Here is a 27940-nt window from a genome sequence, read left to right on the forward strand (position 1 = left end):
TTTAGCAACTCTCTTCAAAAAAATGTGGAGAGGAGGTAGATCTAGAAAGCTCTCCATGGACGCTGGTACTGATGGCCAGTGGTGCCATCAAGACGGGTAACTATACTTCTTTTCGTGGTTTCATAGTAGACCGAACATCAGCTACAAGGAATCCGGTATACTCCGGGTGTGGCTAAAGGCTAACTGGTCCTTAGCTGAACTTAGACTTTCTCTGATAGTTTTCATTGGCTAAATATTGATCTCACGTCGTGTTTTTCTGAAATCCTCCAATCTGGTCAATAATATTTTAACATAGGGAAGAAAAGCTTTTCCCATGAAGGACCTAACTGGGGATACTTTGGTGTTCTCTCTCCTGGGTTGTATAGCCTGCTCGAAGTCTACTTCGCTGTACCCATTCCCCTTGGAGACATTTTTTCTCTCAGAGAAATGTTTAGAAGTTCAAGCAATTCCCTCACCTGTTAAAATATTTCTCTGTACCTTACTTCTCACTCAACGTGACACTACACTATGGAAATAAAGTTTGTGACTGAATAAATCAAGGAAAATAAACAATATGAACATTGAATAGGTGTCAGCATTCTAATTTTGATTTATTTGGAGTACAACTGAAAACTGCTCAGAAAAATCCCAGATTTGTGAAAATATTAAATAGAACTTTAGATAATTGGTACGTTACAATCCACAAGTTGTGTTCAGATTTGTGTTGCAAACAATATGAAATGAAAACTGTAAAAATGGAATGTTACAATATTTTAATAAAAAAAATTCATTTATTTGAACTTCAGTCTCTATAGGGTACCTACCCGATGGTTTTGTCATTCGAGAATAATTGTCATCTGACGAAAGATGCAACAAAGTAACATATTGAAAGAGTTTACTTTGAAGAAAAAAACGAGGTTGGCAAAAAGACACCTACTCATGTCTAATTACTCAATAAGTAAGTGCATCATTTTTGTCGAATTGTATTTTTCTAGGTCGCCAACGTCATCAATACCCAATCCTTTCTCGGAAGCGGAAAATGAGGAATTTATGGCATATTTTCCAGAAATCGTTGAAGTTCTGACAAAGGTACCACCTTGTTGCGGAGTTCCAGAGCTGCAGAAGCAACTCTCATTAACTTTGAAATACAATTTAGATCTCGGAACGAAAGCCAGAGGTATAGCCACCGTAGTCGCATATAAAGCATTGGAGAACATTGAAAATCTTTCGCCGAAAAATATTAAGCTAGCTATGATGCTTGGGTGGTGTGTAAGAATGGTAAGATTTGTCATAATCTCGATTTTTGTATAAACATTAATACAACTAGAGATATAAATTTGTTAATTGATTATAAGTAATGCATTCATCGGAAATTTTAGATGATAACGCGAAACAAACTGAAAGTGATCGGGTACATTTAACCCTTCTTAACACTGAATTGTTACATTCATGACTTATAAACTCTTTATTCCGGACCCTAGTGACCCGCTCCAGGTATCACCATGCGATGTATAGTCTATCCATTCCCAAGATTACAGTCATGAACATTTCTTACTTGTGGGCCCTAGTCGCCCAGATAGTTAGTAAACGTGCTATCAAATGTAGTTGAGGAGTAAAGGCTCGGCTAGCTGGACTGGCTGAATACTAATTTTTTTGTCCGTTTCACAATATTTCTTTATCAGTGCCGTGTGTTTGTGGGGTTAGGTGAGGTAGTGAGTGGTTTTGCAAACCGATTTTTGAAAACTTTTTCTAGAGATCAATTACCCTAACACCAAACTGATATTTTTGAACTCGACGCGCGTTTCGCTAACAAGGTTAGCATCTTCAGGAGAAGCAAATTGATACTGAATCTAAAGACAAGGGTTAGCTGTTTATATACCTAAAGTGGACTTTGTTTGTTAAATGATGATTATCCTAATTGATTTTTCGGTAATTAACTAGTGGAACCACTACCTGCAAATTAATTTGTCAACAATAGATTAAAAAGCGCTTTTTAATCGTTTTAAACCCATTTTTGTGAAAATTTTAGTGTTTTTGGGTACTTTCATCAATATGGCTTTCTGGAGACCTTTTGAAACAAATAATAACATTACGTGTGAGGAATTTGTGTCAATCGACAGGGATCCGGAATTTGAAAATAAGGACTTACATGTTCAAGTTCAGCGAGTAATTTTGAATATTCATGAATGCTTGAAGTAGGAAAACTGTCACACTTCACAGAATGCTATTGTGAATAGAATATGCGAGTTAACGAAACTATCTCGTTCGACAGTTCTTCGAGTCATTAAAATGGGGGATGTCATTGACCAGGCAATGAAACGAAAACAAAGGAATAAAAAATTTGCAAACGTTGATGGTGCTACAAAAAATGTGATTCAGCGAACAATTTATGGTATATACCAAAAAAATGAGGTACCAACCTTGGAAATGATTTGATATAAATTACTCGACTATCCCGATTACAATTACAAACCTTTAGAAACAACACGGGGTATCTTATTGTCTTGTGGTTTCAAATATAAAAAATTGAACAATCGGATGGTCATAATAGAATCGACATGCATTGTTCAACTCCGACAAGAATATTTGAGGCGAATGAAAAGCTACCGAGAATCCAGCAGACATATAATCTACCTCGACGAAACTTGGTTTGACAACCATGATGTTGTCAAATATGGCTGGGTAGACGAAACTAAGTATTGTGCTTTGAACACACCTTCTTCAAGGGGAAAACGTGTTATAATTTTGCATGCCGGGAATGAAAATGGTTCGTCTGCTGATTACCACGAAGATATGACTGCGGCTTTATTCGAAACCTGGTTCAGTGAGCAGCTTCTTCCAAATATTCCTCCAAACTCGGTTATTGTTATGGATAACGCTTCGTATCATTCTCGGTTATTGACTACAATACCAAACAATAACACAAAAAAAGCAGATATTGTTGATTTCTTGCGAAATCATGACATGGAAATACCCGAAGAGATTCCAACGAAAAAAATATTACTGACGACCGTAAAACAATGAAATTCCAAAAAAGAGGATATTACTGATTCGATGTGTGAAACACGTGGTCATATTCTCTTACGTTTGCCTCCATTCTATTGTGTGTTCAATCCAATTGAAATGGTTTGGGCCATAATGAAGGAAAGCTTGCGGAAATGTAATCAGTCACCGACTTTGAATGCTGTAGTGCTTGACAATATAAGGCGAGTGGTGAATGAAGTAGATAATAGTGATGTGTGGAAGAACTGTGTGGCCCACGTTATAAAAGAAGAGAACAAATATTATGTGCAAAGTTCCATAAATCCGATCGTTATTCAACCCGATAATGAATCCACCTCATCCGAATATAGCGAAGAAGAATTTTGATTTTTCTAGCAATTTTGTTGGCCTCTATTATTTTGTAAATATATGTTTGACGAGAATTTGGTGTGATTATTTGTGTTTTCATTGTATTTTAGAGTTTTCGACTCGGAAATCAACTACCTTAAATTTCAAGTTTTTCATAATTACCTATGGTGGAAATATTCAGTTGAGATAACTTTTTCATGGGGTGATCAATTGCTATGATTGTAAGAATGATAACTGAAAAACTACCACTGAAAAATAATATGCCGACGCCTATGTCGAGGCGGGAATTCCTTTTCTGTGATGTTCCAATTGGTATTGAAAATACTATACAATAAAACTCAGAAAGAGCTAAATGTGACTCGGTTTTTGTACCTCAAAATTAATCGCACACAGACATGGTTTTTGCAGTAAAACGTAACACTGAATGAAACCCTCAATTATCAGACTGTAACTCACATTTTGATTTACTCAATACATTCATATTCTGATAAAAACGATGCCTTTTGGAAACTGTTTTGTAACTCGCATGGTCATCTTTCCTACATGTAAATACGATGTGGCAAATTAACTCACTAATTTTGTATCTGTATCTGTAGAGTAGGGTGGGTGAGTGTACGCCCACAGCACTTAGGCAACATGTGACCCATTGTACATCCTCCCGAGGAGTTGTCCTCCTAGGTCATCGTCCATTCTGTCCTTTATAGAAAGGCGGACAGGTCTCTGGGAGCCATCTCCTTTATATCGGCAGATGTAGGCCAAGACTCGTCGAACACACACTCTCTTATTGACGATAACTCCGGACATTTGCATAGGACATGCCTGACAGTTTCATCTTCCTATTCACACATCCTGCATAGAGGTGTGTCCACTAGCCCCATATTGTGGAGGTGTTTCCTTAGTTGACAGTGGACAGTATGAAATCCAACTGTTAAACCTAGATTTTCCTGGTCATCGCCAGATATTCCTTCGGCGCCAGCTTCCCGGGGTCGCTCAAGGTAATCTTGGCAAGATTGCATCTTCAATTTCATCCCATCCCTTTAGGGATTGAGCATGGGTGTGACTTTTGACTAGTTCCGCAATTGTCGATAACTCACTACTTATACGCGTGTGTCACATCAAGTATCCACTGAATTATTCCCCATCATAAAGTTTTTTTGACATACTCGTATTTTGTACAGGAATTATAATTCTGATATTACTGTAGAAGTACTCAGTAACATGTTTATTATGTTATTTAAAGTAGGTATAAGGATTATTATTTTTATTTTATCTAGTGACCATTGTTATAATATTGTATTTTATAAAATAGTTCAAGGGAGTTCTCACACATAAACATAATTCGTCTTATCTCATAATTTGCTGAACGAGACTCGTAGCCACTGATTTTGTTTGAATTTAAAGTGTTCTTGAGCTGTTGTTTCACGTGGGTGGTCGATACCTGGTTACTTATTTAGGTGATTGTAAAACTCAACCGGAAATATTCTTACCTTACCAACGTCTTCAGTTCAATCGGGATGGAGCCCAGCTCCCTTACCCTTTCAGCTGATTATTGTCAAAGAAGGACAAATGGGTTCATGACTGAGGGGATGGCGGTATGAAGTCCTCAGACATCAGTACCGCCCTTCACGGGGTACTCCTACCTGGCTGGGTGGGATGGATGAAAAAGCTATTCGTCCGTTAACGGAGGACATGAGGGCCTCATTCGACAGAGTGTCGGGGCCTTCTATATCGGAAGGGGTCGTCTACAGCATAGTCTATAGCTTCCCTAACTAACGGATTTTCGTGAGTTTTCGCACTTTCGAAAACCCGCCGATTCCTCGACTGAATGGACTGCCGAATGGAAGGCAGCTGCAAATCCCTGCGGATGGCTTCATTCCGCACGAACCAAGGAGCATTTACAATCATCCTAATTAACTTGTTTTGTAATCTCTCCAAGATGGAGATGTTGGACGGAGCCGCTCGTCCCCAGACGCCTGAAGCATACATGATGACAGGCTTGAACATCGTGTTGTAGATGGTAATCTTGTTTTTCAGACTCATTTTTGATTTTCTATTGGGTACAGACTTGCGATCCGACCCTCGATCCTAGATTTAACGTACATGAAGTGCGGGTTCCAAGTGAGCCTACGGTCTATTAGAAGGCCTAGGTACTTTACCCGCGCTTGCCAGTCAATCTCCCTTCCAGAGATTCTCAATTTTCTGGCCAGAGAAGCTAGCAATCTCCCATGGTTATCGCCTGAGTTTTGTCCGGATTCACTCGGATCTTCCAGTCTAGGTACCAGCGCTCAAGGTCGTCCAATGCACGTTGCATGTAGACGACGCCGAGCTCTCGACCCATGTAAGACGAGAGAAGAGCCGTGTCATCGGCGTAGGAAATTAATCTTATGTTACAGCGCCGTGATACTTACTTTGTGAGTATTACGGCGCTGTGAGGAAATTGTAGATTCCAACTATCTTGCAGGTCTGCGAATCAGCAAATTGTTCCAGATGTACCTAGCAACTAGTGAACTCGCAGGTCGGCAAAAATTCTTACCCACTTGCAAGTCGGATTTGTTATTGATGAAACTTCTTTCCGACAACAGCAACACCTACTCCCACTCCTGAGAATACAAAAATTATATTTGTTTTAATAAAACAAAAATTGATCTTACAGGTTGACAAAAATTCTTGCCGGTTGATCCCCCTACACAACAATCTTGACTGGAGCAATAGTTTTTGAGAAAAACACTCAAACCCCCACACCCCGGCCATAAAAAATTTCACCTGTTTCATAAAATTGAAAATAAACTTTGCTGTTCGCCGGAAATTTTTGCATACTAGATTGAAGATTACCAAATAAAAAACCCAACTTCTGGTTATACAAAGTGTCACATTTCTTATAAAATAGAAAATAAACCGTGAAGCTCTGCAGAAATTCTTGCAAGTTGGGCCTCCCAGAAAAAAAACTTGACTAAAGTATTCATTAATTTATGACGAAGTAACTCAAATCTCCCAAATCTTCGGGTTTAAGAAGATTTCATATTTCTCATGAAATTGAAAATGAACATCGCTATTTGACAAAAATTTTTGCAGGTCAGGCCCATCAGATAAAAATATCGACAAGGATAATCATTCTGTGATGCAATATTTGGAACCTACTACTAGAATTTTTTCCCAACACCAAACCGTTATTTTTAACACCTCGACACGTGTTTCAATCACCAAGTGATCATTTTCAAGAGGAATATTAAACTAAATATATATACAATGTAGTCCTTATTATTTATACCGTAGATACCTCTGCTATGTACCTGTGTCTTAATTGTCTTGAATTAATTTTACAATGTTGCATTATCCAATAGATAGGTACATCTGATAAATAAAATATTATTTCAACAAGTTATATAGTATACTATTAGGTATTAGTCCACCATCGTTATTCATAGTATTATTACTTATTCCTACACTTTTATAGGAATCTAGATGTATGTTGTTGTTAACTTGTCTAACTAATCTTAAACAACTGAAGTCTATGAAATGGGTTTATTGCAAATTATGATGGGCGACTGTTGATTTTTTTGACCTTTCATATTTTAGGTGTGCTGAGTGTTCTTTATATCTTATTTTAATAGATCTTTTAAAGTGTCCATAATATTTTGCATCGCAGTCCTTACATTTAATTTCGTAAATTCCATACATTTGCGAATTCTCGACTTTGTCCTTTGGATTTCTTAAAAGGCTCTTTTTCCTTGAAAATCTTCCCAAAGTTCTTCGTGTATTGGTGGTATGGATGGTTCAATCGTTATTGAGAAATTTGATGTTGAAAGTTTTATTTGAGAAAAACCAGAAAATTCGCTGTCGTTCATTTTATTGGGGAAATCAACAAAATTAATATTAATGGCAACACAATCAACGGATGAAGTGTTTGAAATGACCTCCATCTAGTTCCATACAATAATACAGTCTACTCTCAAAAGCATTTCGTACATTATTCAAGATGTCCGGAGTCAGCAATTGGCATTCCCAAACAATTATCTTTCGTAGGTCTTCTAGATTTGTAGGCTTACTGGACCCCTTCTGCCGATCCAACGCATTGGAAAACGTTCGTCCAAAAACTGTCCCACCCAAACATCAAAATGTAGGGGTGCACCATTCTGCTGGAATGTTATTTCATTTTCTACCAAATTTTCATCATTTTCTAAAGTTTGTGTAATCATAGAATCTACAGTCTTGTAATAGATTCAAATATGTATCTCAATTGTGATAGCCTTCAATGAAGAATGGTCCAACAATATAATTATCAAGAATGCCGCCCCAGACATTCAATTTTTGTGGGGTTTGTGAATGTGTTTCCGTCTCCAAACGAGGATTCACATCGCTCCAGTAACGACAATTATATCTAATCACTTCACCATCCAACAAGAAAGAACTTTCGTCTGAAAAATATGTATTGTATAATAGGTTTGGGTTATTGGTCAATTTCTCGCTGAACACCTCACAAAACTGAAGTCGACGATCAGGATCATCTTCGTTTAATTTTTGAACTAGCCTTATTTTGAAAGGATGGAATTTGTAGCCTTTCAAAACTCGAAAAATACTACTAGCTGATACACCAGACGCTCTAGCTACTTGTCTGATAGATAGCCGATTATCCATTTGTACATGTCCTAAAACTGCAACTTCAACTCCGTCATTTTTGACACGACGGGATACTTCATGTTTTCTGTTGTGAACAGAACCTGAAATATCGACTTTTACAAACGATGAAAACCAAGATAAATAAATCTCAGTTCCATAACACCAATACACGAAGAACTTGGGAAATATTTTCAATGAACTAGGTACGAAGATGGTATTGGGATAAAACTCCAGTACCTAATATTCAAGGATAATCATTTCCGACAAAAACGATTCCAGCCTCCACCTTCCGGTTTGGATAAGACTCTCGACCAGATCGATTATTTAAAAAAAAAGTTCCAAACTCTCATCCCACCAAATTCATATTTTTCAAAAAATTTCATATATTGTTATTTTATCAACAAAACCTCAAAATTGAATCGATAAATTTCCATTTTTCTACTGGAAACTCGTTTTTTTTAACAATATCATAAGGGCAACTAGCAAGATCTATTGCTAGTTGCTCAATAAGTATTGCTCAAAAATAACAAAGTTTGAGTTGATGCTTCTACAGAAATTCAGGGTTTGAGTTGATATTATGTTAGTGACTAGACTCTGAGAAAACTCCAATGAATATGCGAATCAAATGAAACTTACCAATACAATGCAGAGATGGAAGAGACCGAAATGAAAAACGAATTGCCACACTGTTCACATTGTTCATTGTATTGGTGAATTTAATTTGATTTGCATATTTATTTGAATTGTCTTAGTAGAGTTATGGCCCAGTTACGATATGGCGATATCAAATTGAACCTGTTAAATTCTGAATATTACTGGAGTTTTTTTCCCAACACCAAATCGTTATTTTCAACATCCCGACACGTGTTTCGATCACCAAGTGATCATCTTCAAAGAGGAAGATTAAAACTGACACGTGTTTCGATCACCAAGTGATCATCTTCAAAGAGAAAGATTAAAACTAAGAACTAGTGCAAGCTAATCCTATTTATGCTATAAAGGTAACCCATACAGGTAAACCATCCAGGCGTACCAACCATACAGGTACACCAACCTAAATTAATTTTACAATTTTTCCTTATCTATTATTTTACAATATATGTTTATATAAAACAATTTTCAGCTATATAAAAATTAATTTTACAATATTGCCAATTCAAATTTATTTTTGCAATGTGTCCTTATGTAGTAATCAGTAAATTTAACATTATTTTATTTTATTTTAACAAGCTATATAGTATGCTCTTTGGTATAGGTCCGTCATCGTTATTCATAATATTATTGTGTTTACTTATTTCTACACTCTCATAGGCATCTAGTTGCCTGCTGTTGTTAACTTGTCTAATAATTCTTAATGAACTGAAGTCTATGGAATGGTTTTGTTGCAAAATTTGATGGGCGACTGCTGATTTTTCCGGTCTTCCATATTTTGAGTGTGCTATGTGTTCCTTATATCTTAATTTAATAGAGTTTTAATCTTCCTCTTTGAAGACGATCACTTGGTGATCGAAACACGTGTCGAGGTGTTGAAAATAACGATTTGGTGTTGGGAAAAAACTCCAGTAATATTCATTACGACACCAAAGGTTCCAAACAGTGCATCATAAGCTGTTAAATTTTGTAGAAGCATTCATACAAAGTTTCAATATTCAGTCATAATCATATTTGAATATTTGATCTGTTAGGCAGGGACAGTAATGGAAATTGTGGAAATGAGATGAATAACTATGACCCGAGAGTCACGTATGATTCAAGAATACCTTGATGTTAATTTCATGGGTGTCAGTTTTATCGCTTTGTTTTGGTTGTCTAGCCTTCAAACTTTTCGTCATTTCATTTCTTTGAAGGAAATAATCACTATAATCCCGACTTCACTGTATGATATTGGATGTATTTATGTGTATGCACTATGAATGAATAAATTATGAACTGTTTAGTGAAATGACGTTATTATATACATTTCTCACCTGAGTTATCTTATGGGTAATGTAATGAAGTTCATAAGTAGCTCACTGTGGTAAATTACCGTAGTTTTTCATAGATATAGGAATATATTTTCTGTTGATTAATGAAAAAGGTTGAATCAAGCCCTTGCAACCCTTAGAAATGTGATATATCTTTTCACAATTCAACCTCCGACATGTATGTGGAGCTACCAGCTCCACATACATGGTAGCTCCACATACATGTCGGAGGTTGCCAGCCAGATAGTAGGCCTGACATTCAAGCTTCATTCTACATTTTATTAGAAATGAAATTTTTGTATAGGTACTTATAGAATGAGAGGCGGATTGGCTGCCCTTGTTCATCTTTCACTGCCTGAACCACTGAGAATGCTGTTTTCGGCGAGTGCATTGGCTTGGGATGTGGGCGTTGAGCAAACCTGCTATCGGATGCCTGCTTCCACGTAGCCCCGCTGGATACGAGAATGACAGAATCACTTGTGGTTCTGTTATTCCCTAACTGAATGGCATCCCAACGATGGCTTAATCTTAAGGTGTGTGTATCCGTGTCAAGAGGATGAATGACACTGATCCTATCAGCTGTCTCTACGGAATCTTCGAGATACCGGGCGCCCTCTCGTCGTAGCATCGCCTTGTCACGGTAATGCGGGGCTCTGCCGTGATTGAGCTTCTTTCCCTAGCTACTCCTTAGTAACCTTAAAAATAATTTCTGACGCTGAGTCTATAGAGGAGATGGATGTCGAGCTTACAACTCCAACTGACCTTCCTGTGAATTTAGATCAGGAGCGAGTCTACAGAGGAGATGGATGTCGAGTTTACGACTCCAACTGACTTCCCTGTAAATTTAGTTCAGGAGCGAGAGCTTCTCAACTCCCCAACTCCTGATCCAACAACTAAACTTAAAAAAAAGGTTTGATGGTGCAGCCAGGCAATGACTGAGTCGTCTCCCCAAGAGCGGGGTACCTTATAAAACCGCCTTGCACCAAATTCTTGAGCGGCGTACGCAGAATCTGCCTCAGGTGGAGGAATAAACCCCCATGAGCAGGTTAGCAGAAGTTTGCGCTTAAGTGATGATTCACCAAAACCAGAGGCGAAAAAGCCCTGCACGGCTGAATCTAAGGCATCGTCAGGTGTAACTTACGTGCAAAAACCCTCATATGGGAAGGTTGTCGTGGGTATCAAAGTGGGAATCTTGCAACTTGACTATCCGACTACCTCATTAAGAGAGCATATACTTTGTGCCTGCCCCGCTGGGGACCGAATCAGGTCTTTAGAGTTCGGCAGAGCCAACTCCTACCATCTGACCTGACCTAATCGCTTCGTTAAGAAGCTGGGTTTATTTGGCCGAGTGTGAATATGTGTGGGCCACAATAAACCCTTGCGGGTTGCGGTGGAGGGTCGAATAGACCCACTCACTTTGGACCTAACCTAACCTATAGAATGAGGAATGGAGTTTATTATTCATAAATTATTGATATATTCCAATTCATTTTTAATTTTATGAAAAATTTGAGGTATGGAATTTTTTTTTCGTAAATGATTATTCTGGTCGAGACTCTTAGCTGACCTTCATGGTTAATTTTTAATTTTATGAAAAATGTGACTTTTTTTTGTCGAAAATGAATTATCTGGTCAGGATTCAGCTCTGAAAAGTCTGACCTGCAAGAATTTCTGCCCACCTGCAAGGTTTATTTTCAATTTTATGAAAAATGGGAATTTTTTTGCACACATAGGGTGGAGGTTCAAAATTTATTTTTTCGAAATAATTGATTCCATCCAGATTCTTATCTAGTAATCCCAAACTACTAGAATTTAGCAAGCAAGCTTTCTTTTCAATTTTATGAAAAAATTGTGATTTTTTATACATCAAGGGTGGAGGTAATTTTTTTTCTGATATAATCATTTTTGGAGGTCCGATCTGCAAGAATGTATCGATCTGTAATATTTATTCCAAATTATATGAAAAATTTTAATTTTCTCATACCCGATGGGTGGAGGGTTAGAATTTTTTTTGTCGGAGTTGATTATTATGGTGAAGTTTTTCATCTGGGAGGCCAGACATGCAAAGTTTGCTTTCAATTTTATGAAAAAAATTGGATTTTTTTGTACACGAAAGGTGGGGGTTGAATTTTTTTTGTCGAAAATGATGAATCTGGTCAACCTGCAAAGTCGTTCATTTGATATTATGAGAAATTTAATTTAATTTTATTTCCGAAGGGTGAGGGTTGGAATTTCCATTCTGTTGAAAAGAATTTGAGCCAACACGCAAGGTTTCTCTTCAATTTTCTGAAAACTGACAAATTTTTCAACACACGAGGAGTGAGGGATGGACCTTTTTTGACGGAAATGATTATTCTGGTCAAGATTTTCATCTGGGAGGCCCGATCTGCAAGAATTCCTGACGATCTGCAATGTTTATTCTCAATGTTTTGAGAAATTTGATTTTTTTTACACCCGATGCGCAGGGGTTTGGAATTTTTTCTGTTGGACATGACATATCCCGATATGACCCGAAGGCGATTGTAGATACTAACAATCGAAACGTCGTGAAGTGAACTTGGGTCTTTATTAATTTTTCAATTGTTCGATTATTAATTTTTGCTTATTTATATTTTTATTTCTTTTTACTCTGCGACCATTTTAATCTTTTATCTTGATTATTTTATTCATTTCATTGTAATTTTATTTCACGTTTTATTGCTTGATATAATTGATATTTTAGCTATTCATTTCAATTTCATTTGTTCTTTCATAGATATCAAATCATATGGTTAGCAAAGAAAAAATATTTTTGGAATGCATTCATCAAGAAGGTCATCTAAAACATAACTGGATAAAACGGGTGATATTGTTGAACCCATTGGTGTGCCAAATATTTGTTTATAGAATTTATCATTTAATATAAAAAGGTTGAATCAAACGGAAGTCTAGAATGAATGTAATTTTTTCTAGGCTGCATTGTTGTTCAATGTTGTTCAATTTTTATTTATATATTGTTTCACTATTTCTGAAGGCAGATTTGTAAAAAGTTATACAACGTCTAGGCATAATTTTGATGTATTTGAAAATTGTTAAATTGTTAACAAATTCGCTGAAAGAAAATTAATCTTGTGCATGGTATTGATTGTCTGTTTGGTAAGAATTTGTAAATATGATCCTCAAAAATTTGAAGAGTTTACAATTCGGAGCATCAATGGAAGATACGATGGGTCTCATCTACAGGGTTGATGGATTTTTGGTAACGAATAAAATCGCGTTGCATTCATGATTTAGAAGTTGTCAAATCCATATTTTGAGACTTTTTTTAGGTTTGTGACTAACTTGTTAGCTTTCTGTTGTAATGTTGAAGTTGGGTCAGATCTCAAATAGAATAATGATACATTACAACAAACACGTGTTTCTGGCTCATTAGCTGTCATCAGTACGTTCCTTACGCATGAGAAAACTGATGGTCGAGTGAGACCGATCATCAGTACTGATCATCAGTTCTTTCTGAAACTGGTCTAATAGGCCCGATTCACTTTTTCAATATTCCTTATAAATATATTCGACGTTGGTGGTTGCATTTGAAACTGAATATCACTTTATATTACAGGTTGAATCATATATGATCATGTTTGATGATATAGTTGATAATTCATGGACTCGGGGAGGAAAACTCTGCTGGTTCAGAAAAAATAATGTCGGGATGAGGGCAATCATTGACGGTGTTTACTTGGAAAATGGTGTTTACTACGTTCTGAAGAAGTACTTGTCCTCTCATCCTCAATACCTTAACCTTCTAGAGCTCTTTCTGGAATCTAATTTCATGACAACTATTGGGCAATCTTTGGATATGATGCCCAGAAGTCTGGAAGATTTCACAATCGCTAACTATAATACATTGACCGTTGGTAAGGCTGAATATATGGCGCTGTATACCCCAGTAGCGTCAGCCATGTTTCTAGCGAACATTTCCGAGAAGGAAATTCACCACCAAGTCAAGTCACTTTTGTCGTCTATTGGAACCTACTGTCAAATACAGGTAAAATTTCAGGCTATACCGAGTATCAAAGAATATATTAGTCATAACTTCTAGAATACTAGGTATATCAAAGCGAGATTTGGTACAGATGAATAGTATGTGAAGAGAAAGTTTGGATTGAAATACATATATTCGGTACAAGAAACAAGGGAGTGTTTTTTCAAAAGTCGCCATTTTGTGTGCCAGGAGTAGGTCCTATATCCTAAAAAAAACGATTTCATAATCCAACTACAAGTTCCAACTTTATTAGTGGAACTTTGCATATCATTTAATGAATATTCATTGGGTTTTCAAAATATAATGTTGGCAACCTGATATCTTGACAATTATTCTGAAAGTCGATAAGATGGAATATTCAGTTTGTTAATACTTTGTTTGTGTGAAACAAACTCACATGCACATGAAGAGATTGTGCGAAATTTACACCATATATATCTACCAGTATTATCTCCATATGATGGAGGCGATATGAATTGAAAATTTAATGGATGTAAATGAGCAATAATCAAAATTTTTCAATTACATTACGGGTTGCCTTTTTTTCTAACCACTTTTACTGGAAGAAAACTTGGTGTAGGAATGTTTTAACTACTTATTCAACATTTAGACTCCATTTTTCAAAAATCTAGTTGGAAAATAATATATAAGGATACGTTTGAAAATACAATTGAAAGCTCCTTAACTATCCTTTCTATTTGGTCCAAATAAACTTTTCATTTTGCATAAATCTATAATAAACACATTTTCATTCACTAGCAATCAAATGGGTGATTTGTGTGAAAAAAAACGTTTTTTAGATAGAATCATTTATATCAAATACCGGTATTAAGGAGACAAAATGAATTGATCCAACAAAAAAAAATCTGGAATATATTCAGTAGAAAATTCACACCTTAGTTTTCAGGATAAATTTCTTGTTATTATTTCTAAATTAAAAATTGTACTTTTTTTAAAATACGTCACCTTTCCGCTATCATCAATTAGCACAAGAGTAAAAGGCCTATACAATGGTTCTTGAAAACCATGAAAAATGAAAAATAAAACTTTTTATGTTTTTTACACTTGTATTTGTAACCACGATGTAAATATAAATTTATTGTTCTTAAAAACAGTTAGAGATATAACCAGTAAATCATATTTTCAGTGTCGTTGCTTTTCGAGTTTGAAAGCCGTGGGTTTTTGGGATTTCTTCCTGACGTTTCGCTGGCGCGAGTGGCTAGCTTCTTCAGAGGTTTAACCATCATGGCTTGCTGTCCGATGACTACCCTTTTAGGCTTCGTAAAGCGTATTTATGCCTTGTCAGGTAATCAGTTGTATTTGTACCTGTATTCGTACCTGCACTTGAACCTGGAACATTAACAATCTTGCTACAACTCGAAAAGCAACGACACTGAAAACCTCAGCCGTGAAAGTCTAAACCATTTTGTCAAATCATATTTTGTCCAAAATAGACAGGTACTCATGGAAAATGAATTGTTTATTTGTCATTGTAGAGATTCATTAATAATAATAATAATGATGGCAATATATGCCATAATACATAAATAAAGATGTAAAAAAGTGTAAATATCATTGATAAAAAGTGTATATATAACGAAACACTCTCAAGTAAGTAAATATTAAGTAACAATTTGTTTGAAAAGCATCTTTCAAAAATTCTTGATGACTATAATAACCTCTCTCCATCAAGAAAGATTTTACCCTAATATTGAATAAACGGTTACTATTGATTTGTTTAATCACAATGGGAAACTTGTAAACAATGATAGCATTGTACTGAAGTGAATTCTTGAAGAAGAAATTTTATGCAGGAATTCGTTGAAGTTCACTGTTTCGTGTATTGTGATTGTTTTCAGAAGTATTTGTCGGATATAGTTCCAAATTGTTTCTAGCAATTTTTTTGCAGGGCCTAATAATCAATTGGATTGTGTTTATTTACTATGCTTTGTTAAGGAACTCGTTTTATTTGCAGTATTTGCAGTTGGTCGTTGGCCAAAAATTCTAGCCCCGAAAGTTTAGGCGATCTCCGGCCAATTGACACGCGAGTGTCAATCAGGGTTCAGACTTGACCACAGTTGTACGACTGCCCTCCTGAATGTTGTGGATAATGTGCACAGATCTATTGATAATAACAAACTCTGTCTTCTGATATTACTGGACTATTCTGCGGCGTTCGATCGCATACACCATGAACTATTTTGGGCCACCTAGGGTTTTCAATGCATGCTGTAGCACTACTAAAAAGTTACCTTTGCAATCGTTTTCGAAGAGTTGTGTACAATAACGAAAACTCTGATTTATTACAAATTGAAAACGGTGTTCCTCAAGGTTCAATATTGGGTCCTCTCTTGTTCGTTTTATAGACATCTCAATTTCATAGGTCACTGCAATTTGCAACCATGCATTGTTATGCCGCCGACACTCAGCTGTACATGGAATTTGATAAGAATTCAACTAACGAGGCCCTCTGGCAAATTAATACCGATCTCGATATGTTCTTATCTTTGTCAACTAAATATTGCCTATCTGTTTATGCATCTAAATCTTATGTCATGCTCTTTGGTAGAACAGCAGCAAAAAATCGTTGTTCTTTCCTCATAAATATTGTAATAGATGACACAGAACTTCCCTTAAAAGAAGTAACAAAAAACTTGGGTTTATATCTTGACAACAGTCTTCGTTTTAAAACACACATTTCGCAAATTCTGAACAGAGGTTACGCAAATTTGAAAATTAGGTATATATTCCAATAGAGCAGTGACAGTTTTAGAATCCAATAGCTCCAGAATGCATGCATTAGGCTCATTACGGGTACGAGGAAACGAGAACATATTTCACATCTGTTCGGGGATCTTTTGAAAAGAAATCATTTAGAATTGATATACACCATCTTAACTTGGGATTCAGGCACATTTAACAATACCACAACATAACACTTATCCGTGTCGTGGATCTTTCACTTACCATTTTGCCTACTTATATAATCGGATACCCGTTGAATATAAAATAGATCCAAATAATTGAATTATGTCGAAATCAACCAACCTTTCTTCAAGCTCAAATATATATACATATATAGTAGAGCTTTGAAGATGATAGCACGATCAGCTGTCGAAAGCGTTCGCATATAATAAATAGGAATTATAAAGCTTCAAATCCTATTTAATTAACACGCTTTTATTAGCTTCACCTGTATGTATGTATGTTTGTTTGTTTGTCAGTTTGTTTGTAACTCCAGAATTATCGACATTATTGCCTGATCTATTCGCGGGCAGATGGTACTGTACGTAACCTGCTTGATATAATTCGAACTCACTTTACATGTATTTCTTCATTTGAAAAAAGTATTTTTTTTATTAACACGCGCGCTATTGTATGGAACCATTTGTATGGAACCATCAATAAAATCCATTATCATTATTATTATTGCTTAAATGTCACATTCACATGTCTTTTATTCTTATACATTTTATTTGAAAAACCAAAATATATATTTGCCAGCAACGATTTTACTCCACATATTATTATTCTAACGGTAACATCTATCCGTAATTGGGAGTTGAAAAAGTAGGGCTAAAATTATTCCGTAAAACTGTTCATCTTGAAAATAAATTTGACTTACCTCTCTGATTTTTCATATTATTTCCTGTATGGAAAATATTGAATATGTAAAATTTTTGAATTGATGCCTACTATAGCAGACAATATTCATAATATCTTAATAGGTATCACGAAATATGTCATTTCAGCTAAAAAACAGTTACTAACTTTGAGACTACTAACTGAAGGCGCTTTGTCGTTGAAAACAAGACAAAACTTCCTTTCTCTATTTTCAATCGCCAATGTTTTCAGTTGTGAATATTGTATTGTTTTTTTCAGAATGATTTTTATGACTGTTATGGGAATCCTGAACACACTGGCAAAATTGGATCCGACATTAGAGAAGGTAAATTTTCATGGCTAGCAGTGAAAACTCTTGAGAAAGCCAGCAACAGTCAAAAAACGTTGATGGAAGAAAACTATGGAAAAGATAATGATGAGTCATTTCAAATTATTCGTGATCTATACGATGATATGGATTTAATAGAAGAGTATAGACGGTATGAGGAACAAAAATACAATGACATTAAATCCAGAATTTCTCAACTACCCGAGTGTTTGCCTCATGATTTATTTTATCTACTTTTTGATAAGATATATAATGATAAATGGTCAGTTTAGGACGATACTATCGAATATGCATACTTTATTGGATTATTTCAATACCCCTTTCCTACAGATATTTGAATCATTTCTTGTCTGAATTTTTTCTGAGATTCTTGTATCCATATCATTGAATATTGATAAACTGTCGACCAGTTCATTGAAAGAAACACTGAAATATGTTATAGCGAAATGTTAGTATATTGAAATGTCATAAATCATTTAATTGTCTTTAATGTGGCTTTCATTTTTTTGATAATCTTTTGAAGAACCTAGCTTGAATGAGAAAATGCAATGGCATCTTCCTTAGGAAGACGAAAAATTTATTGTGTTTTCTTCAATTTCGTCTGCGTCAAGTGCAGAATGAAGAGTAACCTATGTTACTTCCAAATAATGCAACTTTCTAATAGCATTATTTATTTATTCTCATACAGGTGTAACCTAATTACATGAGAAAATCGTTATAGATGTATGGTGAATTCATAGCCAGTATACAATAAAAGGAACTAAAGCTATACCTATGTAATAAAAAATAAATGAAAAAGTAACTAATCCAAAAATATGACAGGGAAGCTATTGACTGACACTCAATATATAATTTTTGAAACCAGTAAAAAATTCTCTAGGAGGTTAGACAAAGCAGAGTTCGGACATTAATAGTGTATTATTTGTGACTTTCAGCATCGTTACGATTGGGGTACCTGGAGTCGTGGTGACTAATTGAATTTTGAAAAAAGGGGATGATCTCATAATTTTGATAGGGTTTCTTCGGTTCATTAAACTACGTAACTTGGGACAGTAAAGATAATTATTATAAATTTTGTAACATATTGCGATTATTATGTATAACCTTCTATTTTCTAAACTCGAGATTTTAAATTCTTTCCTGAGATCATTAGTTCTCACAGAATTATAATCTGGGTAGACTTCTTAGAATATAAATGCCCCAGTAATCTATTTTGAATTTTTTCCAAATTATGTTTGTATATAAAATGGTACGGGTGCCAAACGGCTGCACAATATTCGAGTTTTGGTCTCACCAGAGCGTTATATATCCTAATGACTGTTTAGTAATTTCTGAAATGTTTACTTTGCCTCAAAACAAAACCTAAACTCCGTAATCCCCGAGAGACTACTATTTCAATGTGATTTTTGAATAACAGGGTTGAGTCACATCGTACCCCCAAATCTTTAACATCACTTACTCGTGCCAACGTGATATTTTCGCTTTTTGGAAATCTGTGTATATCACGTCGATCTGCGGAGAATTTTCTAGACATCTAAGTACGTCATGACTAAAAGATAAAAGATTTGTGGAAGTTGACTTTTTTGGCACAAAGCCGTGCTGTTCTTCATTTAATAAATTCTTTACTTTGTGCCACACTTTAGCATTATATTATCTGTTCGAACAATTTACACTATAAGTGACATTTTACCAGATTTGTGTAAAGGAGTTACAATAATAGCACGTTTCCATCGTGATGGAAACTTATTTTGTATCAATGAAAGATTATATATATAAATCAACGGTTCTTGGAAAAACTCCGAACAACCTTTTATAATATAAGGTGGGATATCATCTACACCAGCACATTTTTTTGGCATAAGTTTTTTTAATGCTATAAAATAATCAGTTACTGTTACTTCGTCTGATGAAAAATAGGATTTTTCTTCAGCAACGATGTTAAAGTTGTATTGGGCCATTTGCTTGCAATATACAGATTCAAAATATTTACCAAAGCTATTTGGAACCTCAGCGCCGCTGAGGTTCCAAATCTAATTTACGGTTATTGATATTATTAATTTCATTACAGTTCTCAAAATCATTAATTTTCAGGAAATCGAAAAAAAATTGATGTTTCTCATCCATATTTTCGTGTTCTAGATTTGGTAAGTTAAAGTCGTCAAAGATATATACAGATATTGTGTTTTCGAAATATTCCAAGTAATTCTTGTAATCTTCAAAACTCAATTTAGGTGGTTGGTAAACAGCAAATAAAGTGATTGTATGTAATTTTTTTAATATAATTCTAACCCAGAGCGTCTTATATGTACCATCTTTCATTCCCCAATTCAAAACCTTAAAGTCTCTATTCACCCCGATCATTACCCCCCCCCCCTTTCTTTTCCTGATAATTGCGAGTTTCTGTCACATCGAAACATTGTATACCTTTCCAAATTTATTAATTCCGAATCAAAAAATGTATCATTCAGCCAAGTTTCTGTACCAATGATTATGTCATACATTTCCCCTTCAATACTCATTTTCAAGTCTCTCAAACCCCTAAAGTTTTGGTAGTAACATTTAACATTGTTCATTATGAAGGTGAGCGTTTTAAATTAATTAAATTTTCTAACAAAAATATCAAAGTAACAAAAGATATAATAAATCCATTAACAATTTAGATTACCCAAGAAAAATAGAAAAATGAAAAAATTATCTAGTGAACAAGGCTACAGTATAGGTGTATGTGTTCCTAAGTTGTCGACTACATCATATATCACTTACACTCCTGATCAATTTTTTAACCCCGTCAATCTTCACAAATATTTCTCCATTTGATGTCCAAACATTCTTGAATGTATATTTTGTGGTAGCAGCCTTCAGAATATTTAGTTTACATTTACTCAAATCATCCCTGATAACTACGCTGCTGGATTTCAACAACTTCCTATTTTCAATAATTTTTTGTTTGTCCCTCATGTTCAAAAAACGAACCAAGATTGCCCTTGGTTTTTGTATACCATTTTTACCTTGTTTATTAGGAGAACGTCCAACTCGATAGCAAAATTCTGTATTGTTATTTACATTAATTTTCACCGTCAAAGTTTTGTTAAACATATTGCTAACTACCTCATCAATATTTTCTTTTTGCATTTCTTCTATGCCAAATATGCGAATGGAATGGTTTTTGTAACTCTGAACATTTTCCATAATTTGTTGCCTGAGTATTTGATTTTCAGAATTTAGAGAATTTATCTTAGCCTCACATTTTTCTAATTTCTCCTGGTGTTCAGTGAGTATTTCGTTCAGTTTTCCATTCCATTTTCCATAAAAATAACTGGGGAACTATTCGTTTCCACCCTCAGGCTCATAGAAGCTAATAAGCTTGATGTAGTACTTCTCGACCATCAGTGCAAGACGATATTTATCGTGGAGTTTTCAGCTCCTCCCAAAGGATAAGGAAAAATGGTTAAAATATCGAGATTTTTTCCCTTCGAACTACGCAGAACTCTATCCACACTACCCTGTCAAGATGGGTGTTCTGATTATTGGTGTCCATGGTAGAATGATATCATCTCTACTCTTGAATCTGAAAATCATGCCGGCTTGTTGCATTGAGCAATCTTAGCAGGACAAATGCAGAAGGCTAAGCTCACTGCACTTGCTCAGGGCATATGATTCTCAGACCCAATGTTCACTTACCCCGCGGTATGGGAAGAGGTCGTTGGTTGATAATGCTGGCGCGCCCTCCTGACTGTATCGGGGCTTCGAGGGATTGGGCCTGACCAGCGCAAACTTAGGTTAAATAATAATAAGTTGGCTGGAAATGGAAAAACGTAACAGGAGATTCTGGTACTGATTGGCGAAGTCTAGCTCAGAGCTACTCAAACTCGAAAAACAAGCACCACTCCATAATAAACGCAAACATACAGAAAATAAAAAACAATTAACGGTTATGGTACCACAACAGAAAAATAAATAAAATATTAAACCGTAATTGTCTCCTAAAGAGTTGATGAATCAAATTGTTCTGATGCTTAAATTATTACTGATTTGTCTAATGAGCGAAAATTGAGATTAATGACTATCGTAGATATAATTTTAATATTTGTATTCGAATTTCCTGATATTGAATCTCTTCGATTGCTCAGGCAATGAATTGAAGAGTTTCACTGCTCCGAAAAGAAATGATCTCTGAAACTGTGCAAGGCGATGTCGCGACAGAGTTAATTTGTTTTTATTTCTAATATTTATTGAGAGCATATCTTAAAGCAGAATTAGTTTCGGTATCAAAAGGGGAGAGTTGGGGAGAGTTGGGAAGAGTAATCAATTTATGAACCGAACAACCCACATGATGAATCATATATATTTTTTCATATTGAGCCAGCGGGAGTTTGTTAAGGCTTCAGAAATGGAATTATACTTACGGATTCCATAAATTAGACGGCAACAAGAATTTCGCAATTTTTGTATTCTTCTTTTATCCAAATCATATAAGTACGGCCCATATATGAAGTCACAAACTATCACAAAGCATTTGTTTTAGAGATTAGCTCAAAATAAAACGATTGCAGGATAAGAGTTTCGATGACATATATGCTTTTTCAATAAATCTGAGTGAATCAGAGGTAAGTGCCAAGCATCTTGACGACCCAGTTTTAAATGGAAATTATTTTCTGCAAATTTACGATTCTTTTGCGATCAAAAATGCATCATCATTGTTTTATTAGGATTCAGTTTCAAATCAAGTTCACTTGATAGATAATTGATCAAATCTAGATCAACGTTAAAGGGATGTTGTGTCTCAGCAAACTAATCGAGTTTAAAATTCATATATAACTGTGTGTCATCAGCATTAACCTATATTTCACAATTCTTGATGGACGAGATGATGTCAGTAATATAAATTATTAACAATGAAGGTTCAAAAATGGAACCCTGTGGTACTTCAAATAGAATATCAAGATTAGACAAAAGTTTTTTTATTCATTTCATTAAAGTTATCATGAATCACCTCAAAATAAACAAGTCATCAATCACACATATTAGATCAGCCAGTCGAGCAACTCTGATGACACTGTATTATAGACTACAACTGAAATGGTAATTAGACAAAAGAATGTTTGAAGGTTGTTGACAATATTTCGTGGTGCATTTCATTAGTTAGGACTTCCATTATCTAATCTAATATATAAAAATGGATGTTTGTTGGTTGGTAAGTGATAAACGTCTACATCGCTCAACTGATCGTGATGAAACTTAACATGTATAAGTAATTTTCCATAGAGAAGGTTTTTAGGCTATCAATTTTTCTGTAACTCGCCACTAGATGGCGCTGTAGAACAATTTTTTGAAAGCATTGTTCTATAACGCTGCGCACGCCTAAGTTCGATGATTCTGATTCTGTCAAAACATTGGAACAGCGGAATGTTGCGATACAGCAACATAGTACTAGTCTGATATATAAAAATGGATGTTTGTTGGTTGGTTGATAAGTGATAAACTTCTACATCGCTCAACTGATCGTGATGAAACTTGACATGTATAAGTAATTTTTCATAGAGAAGGTTTTTAGGCTATCAATTTTTCTGTAACTCGCCACTAGATGGCGCGGTGGAACAATTTTTTGAAAGCACTGTTCTATAACGCTGCGCACGCCTAAATTCGTCGATTCTGATTCTGTCAAAACATTGGAATAGCACGATGTTTCGATTGTTAGTATCCATAATCGTCTTCGGGTGATAACTGGACTTATTCCTCAGAGATCTGACTATTTATAGGTCATTCGAGTGATTTCACCTCTCCTCTTCCCTCCCTCCGCTTCATTGGTTTTAGCGGGAGCTGACCATTTGGCGGGAGTTAATCGTTTTTCGCTTGATTAGAGGTTTCCATATGTTACGTATCTCTATGCTAGCTTGATTAAACGCTTTGTTGGACAACATATTTTTTTTGGTTGTTGCTTGTATGTTATTTTATTGTAATTTCAGCTAATCTCTTTAATTTTTTACAGATTCTTTCACGGATTTCAGATCAATTTATATCATATTAGACAATGGAGGTCCGAACTAATGAAATATATACAAAAGAATATCAAAAGATAAGGAGTAGTGACCAACAACAAACACTTTTTGAGATCTATCCAATAAATAAGACCAGATGAGGAATAAGGCAACACTATCAAAGCCAAAATAATTGAGTTTCTTGCAGATCAGCTAATCATCGAATGCTCTAGAAAAATCTAGTAAAACCAGAGAACTAATCATTTCCTTATCAATTCCGTCAACAATATCTTGTCTAACAGTAGCAAGAGCCGTGCCAGATATATGATGTGATTGGCCGATACTTGATGATATATTAAGTATTAAAAAAATAGTTCATAGTGAGATTTCCACCAAACAAATCTACAAAAACGCAACACGTGTTTCGCCATACAATGGCTTCTTCGGGGGTGTCTTTAGCGTGTCTTTAGAGTAAAGACACGCCTGAAAGAACCATTGTTTGGCAAAACACGTGTAGGGTTTTTGTAAAACTGTTCAGCGAAAATCTCACAATTAGGTAAGTGATTTTTGAAGAGGTGTACCTGTGCTATAGCCCTTCCTAAAACCATATTGCGACAGTGATAATAGAAAATTAGTATTGAAATATTCATTAATCTGTGAATAAATAACCTTTTGAAAAAATTTACTCTTGATCGGGAGTATGCTGATAATTCTGAGATCAGAATAACTGGCTGGATCATTATTCTTGGCAATGGGTTTCCCAACGGCAATTTTCCACAAGTCTGGAAATATGAACAACAATTGTGATGCTATGTGTAATGTGCTCATCTATAAACAATTATTGGAAACTTTTTGTATGAACTGAGCCAAATAGTTGTTTATTTCATCGGGATTCGAGAGGTATTTGGGTAATTAATTTTGTTCCTTTGAACGAACTTTGAGATTAGGGAGAACATTCCAGGTTTTGAAATATTTGCGATAGGAAATTTTATGAGCATCCACAACTGCTCAAACTAGATACTCCAGCTCAAGTCCAGTTCCAAGCTGTCTGTGGAAAGCTTTTCGAGTTTGAACAAAATGAACTGCGAGAACCGATAGCTATCGAAGAAATTCGGAGAGCTTTTTTGGGCTCTAAGAACTTGGTTGCTCCGGGCCCGAATGGACTAAATACTTACTTGTGGAAAAAAAATTACCATGTACTCACCGCAACCCTATCAGAATTTTTGATTTTCTGCTGGATGGGGAGCATCAAATTCCGGCATGTTTTGTCTAGGGGTGGACCGTTCTCATCCCTAAAAAGGAAGATTCTTCTATTTCAAAGAATTGCAGTCTGATAACATGCCTGCATTCGTGGTATGAGTTGTTTATCGCTATTTCATATACACGAACACACTTTCTTGGTATTTCAACGGGTATATGAGCGAAGAGGGTCAAAAGGGAGGTGTGGCTTGCTGCAAGGAAAACCTGCTCATCGATAGATGTACTCGTATAATACTGCAGTTCTTCATTATCCAACTGAGGCTTTCGTTTGGAAGAAATGATCCATGTTGCAAACAATTTTCGCAACAACCTCTTTACTATATTGTCATTCGATTTGAGTTTTTCGGGCTACTTTTTGACAAATAACAAATGATGACAACATCAATAAATCAACAACTACCTTCATTTGTTTCCATAGTATTTCTATTGTATTGAACGATAAAGTACTCATAAACAAAAGATAGAACATTTTATCCAATACACTAAATACCGATGAAATCAGTAGTGCTTTAAATAAAAAACTGATGAAGAGAATTATAAATTGCCTGGAAGTTAAAAGAAATGTCATCGCACATATTTTGAAATAGTTTTTATATTTTGTGTGAAAAGACAATGCAATATTTTTGAATTTTCGCTGTTTTATGAAACATTCAGAATAAACATTTTTTAATTCATTATTTATTCATCTGATATACTGTCTTCAATAAAAACCGTGACGTCAAATTATTAGCTCCAATAAACTTTCTGTAACTGTAAGAAGCGGAGAATTCGTAGTTTGCCGTTTCATGGCGGACTTGTGCATATTTTATTTTTTTCAGGAAAAACTGAAATATCTTGTTAACCGATTTTTGATATAAGGAATGTTTCATGAAAATGAGTCAGAATCATCCCGGAATTTCGAAACTGTCCTAAAATAGGAGGCGTTCTATTTGAAAAAACTGAGTTTTGACCCATTTTTATATCTTCTGAATTATTCATCAATTTCAAACATCTTGTATAACATTTTCGAAATGTTATTCCTACAAAACGATGAAATAAAGTATTTTGATGAATCAATAGTCGCATATTCATGTATTCTATCTACCTTTTCAATGTTATGAGGGAATCACTCTAGAGCCGAATGTCTAGTTTTTTTAAGAAAACAAATGAATATCTCGAGAACGATTCATTTTTTGTATAGAGTATAATCCATAAACTCATATTGGAAATATGACAGGTATTTAAAAATGTGAATATGTACAGGGTATTATATTTGTATTAAGGAAGTTGGTATCAACCTCTGGTATAAACGGGAGTGTTAGAAAAACACCATTATTACCATTCGATAAACTATGATAAAAATCTATGATTGATAATGATTAATATTACGGAGATGTGTATATGACATGCTCCAGGTACAGGTGAAAACACCTTGCCCATTGCCTCTCATGTAGACCTACGACTTTGTAGATACGTGTGACAGATACCCAACGGAAAAAAAACAACTAACCTAGTAAATGCCACGCAGAGAGTTCAAGTAAAACCATCAGACACATGTGCAACGCTTCCGACTTGAAGGATTCCGACTCCCAATCCGAAGTATGATTGTGGAGTTATATGATAGAAGAAGGCGTAAACGTGGCTTACAGAACGAATAATAATCTAAGTACATTTATTAAAAACAATAAAGACAAAACTTCGTTGTTGGATAGATCAGGAGTATATAAGCTGACTTGTGGCTCTTGTCCAAAACTGTATACTTGCCAAACTGGAAGAACATTTTCCCAAAGAATTAAAGAGCATATAAGCAGTTTTATAAATAGAAAGACCAATTCCACATTTGCAAACCACCTATTACCAGAAGGACATGAGTTCAATCAGGAATACGATGTGTTACATTTAGAAGAGAAGAGTTTGAAACTCAATCTTCTAGAATGTTTAGAAATCAATAGATTCGGGAATTCGGGTAATTTACTGAATGATCAATTACAATTAAATAACTCTCCGTTACTGAATATTTTTTCAAATGTGGAAAATGGAACATAAGCTCAGGTAATTAAATTCATTACAAACTTAGGTAAAAAATCAGGTACTTGAAATTCAGGTACGTCAAATTGTAGAATAAGGTATATATATCATTTAATGTGTAGAATTAGTTATTAAGACACGCCCGAAGAAGCCATTATATGGCGAAACACGTGTTGCGTTTTTGTAAAACTATCTAGTGAAAATCACACAATAAAGTGTTTTTAGAATACGTTTGATTGTGGAGTTGTTTCCTGGCTCTGTCTGCAGGTGGCGCATTGGACATCTCACTGAATCAACTTCAGAGAGATTTCATGACTAGGTAGAATTATATTTATTTGGTCATGATACTCAGACGGCAGACGGTTCACACCGTTTCGAAGAGACCATGCCTGGTACTGATGATGGGGCAATCACTCCGAAACCGGTCTATCGGTTGGTCGGATCGACCAAACAAAATTAATTTCCGCTTTTCATAGTGGGAAATAACTTGCGACGAATGTTCCAAGTCGAAGACGTTGCCCAGGTGTTTATGGTTTTACTTCAACTCTTTGCGCGGCATTAGCTGAGTTAGTTGTTGATTTTTCCGTTGGATATCTGCCACGTGTATCTATAAAGTCTTAGGTCTATATGAGAGGAAAAGGGCAACATTGAGCATGTCATAATGCACCTCTAACACTTTTATTTGATACCTTCACTTTTGGAAACAGTTGGAGTTGGGTCCGCAAGAAGGCGACAAACAAAACCAGAATGTTAGTTTGCATAAGTTCGGAAGACAGTCCCATAAAGTTGACGGAGTTATTAGTTGTGACCG

The 27940-nt window shown here is 35.3% G+C and overlaps 1 protein-coding gene across 1 annotated transcript in view; it reads left to right on the forward strand.

Annotated features, from left to right (window-relative positions):
* LOC111510795 (farnesyl pyrophosphate synthase-like) overlaps positions 1 to 18361 on the forward strand; it is a 40637-nt gene extending 22276 nt beyond the window's left edge. The window contains exons 2-4 of the mRNA XM_023166743.2: positions 975 to 1257; positions 13507 to 13935; positions 17815 to 18361. Of these exons, the coding sequence (XP_023022511.2) occupies positions 975 to 1257; positions 13507 to 13935; positions 17815 to 18156 (1054 nt within the window). The 3' untranslated portion in view covers positions 18157 to 18361. The remainder of the gene's footprint in view (positions 1 to 974; positions 1258 to 13506; positions 13936 to 17814) is intronic.
* The last annotated feature ends 9579 nt before the right edge of the window (positions 18362 to 27940 follow it).

The sequence above is a fragment of the Leptinotarsa decemlineata genome, unplaced genomic scaffold, assembly GCF_025532065.1.
Source record: "Leptinotarsa decemlineata unplaced genomic scaffold, Ldec_3_MD MMD2_tig00000035_RagTag_RagTag, whole genome shotgun sequence".
Lineage (NCBI taxonomy): Eukaryota > Metazoa > Arthropoda > Insecta > Coleoptera > Chrysomelidae > Leptinotarsa > Leptinotarsa decemlineata.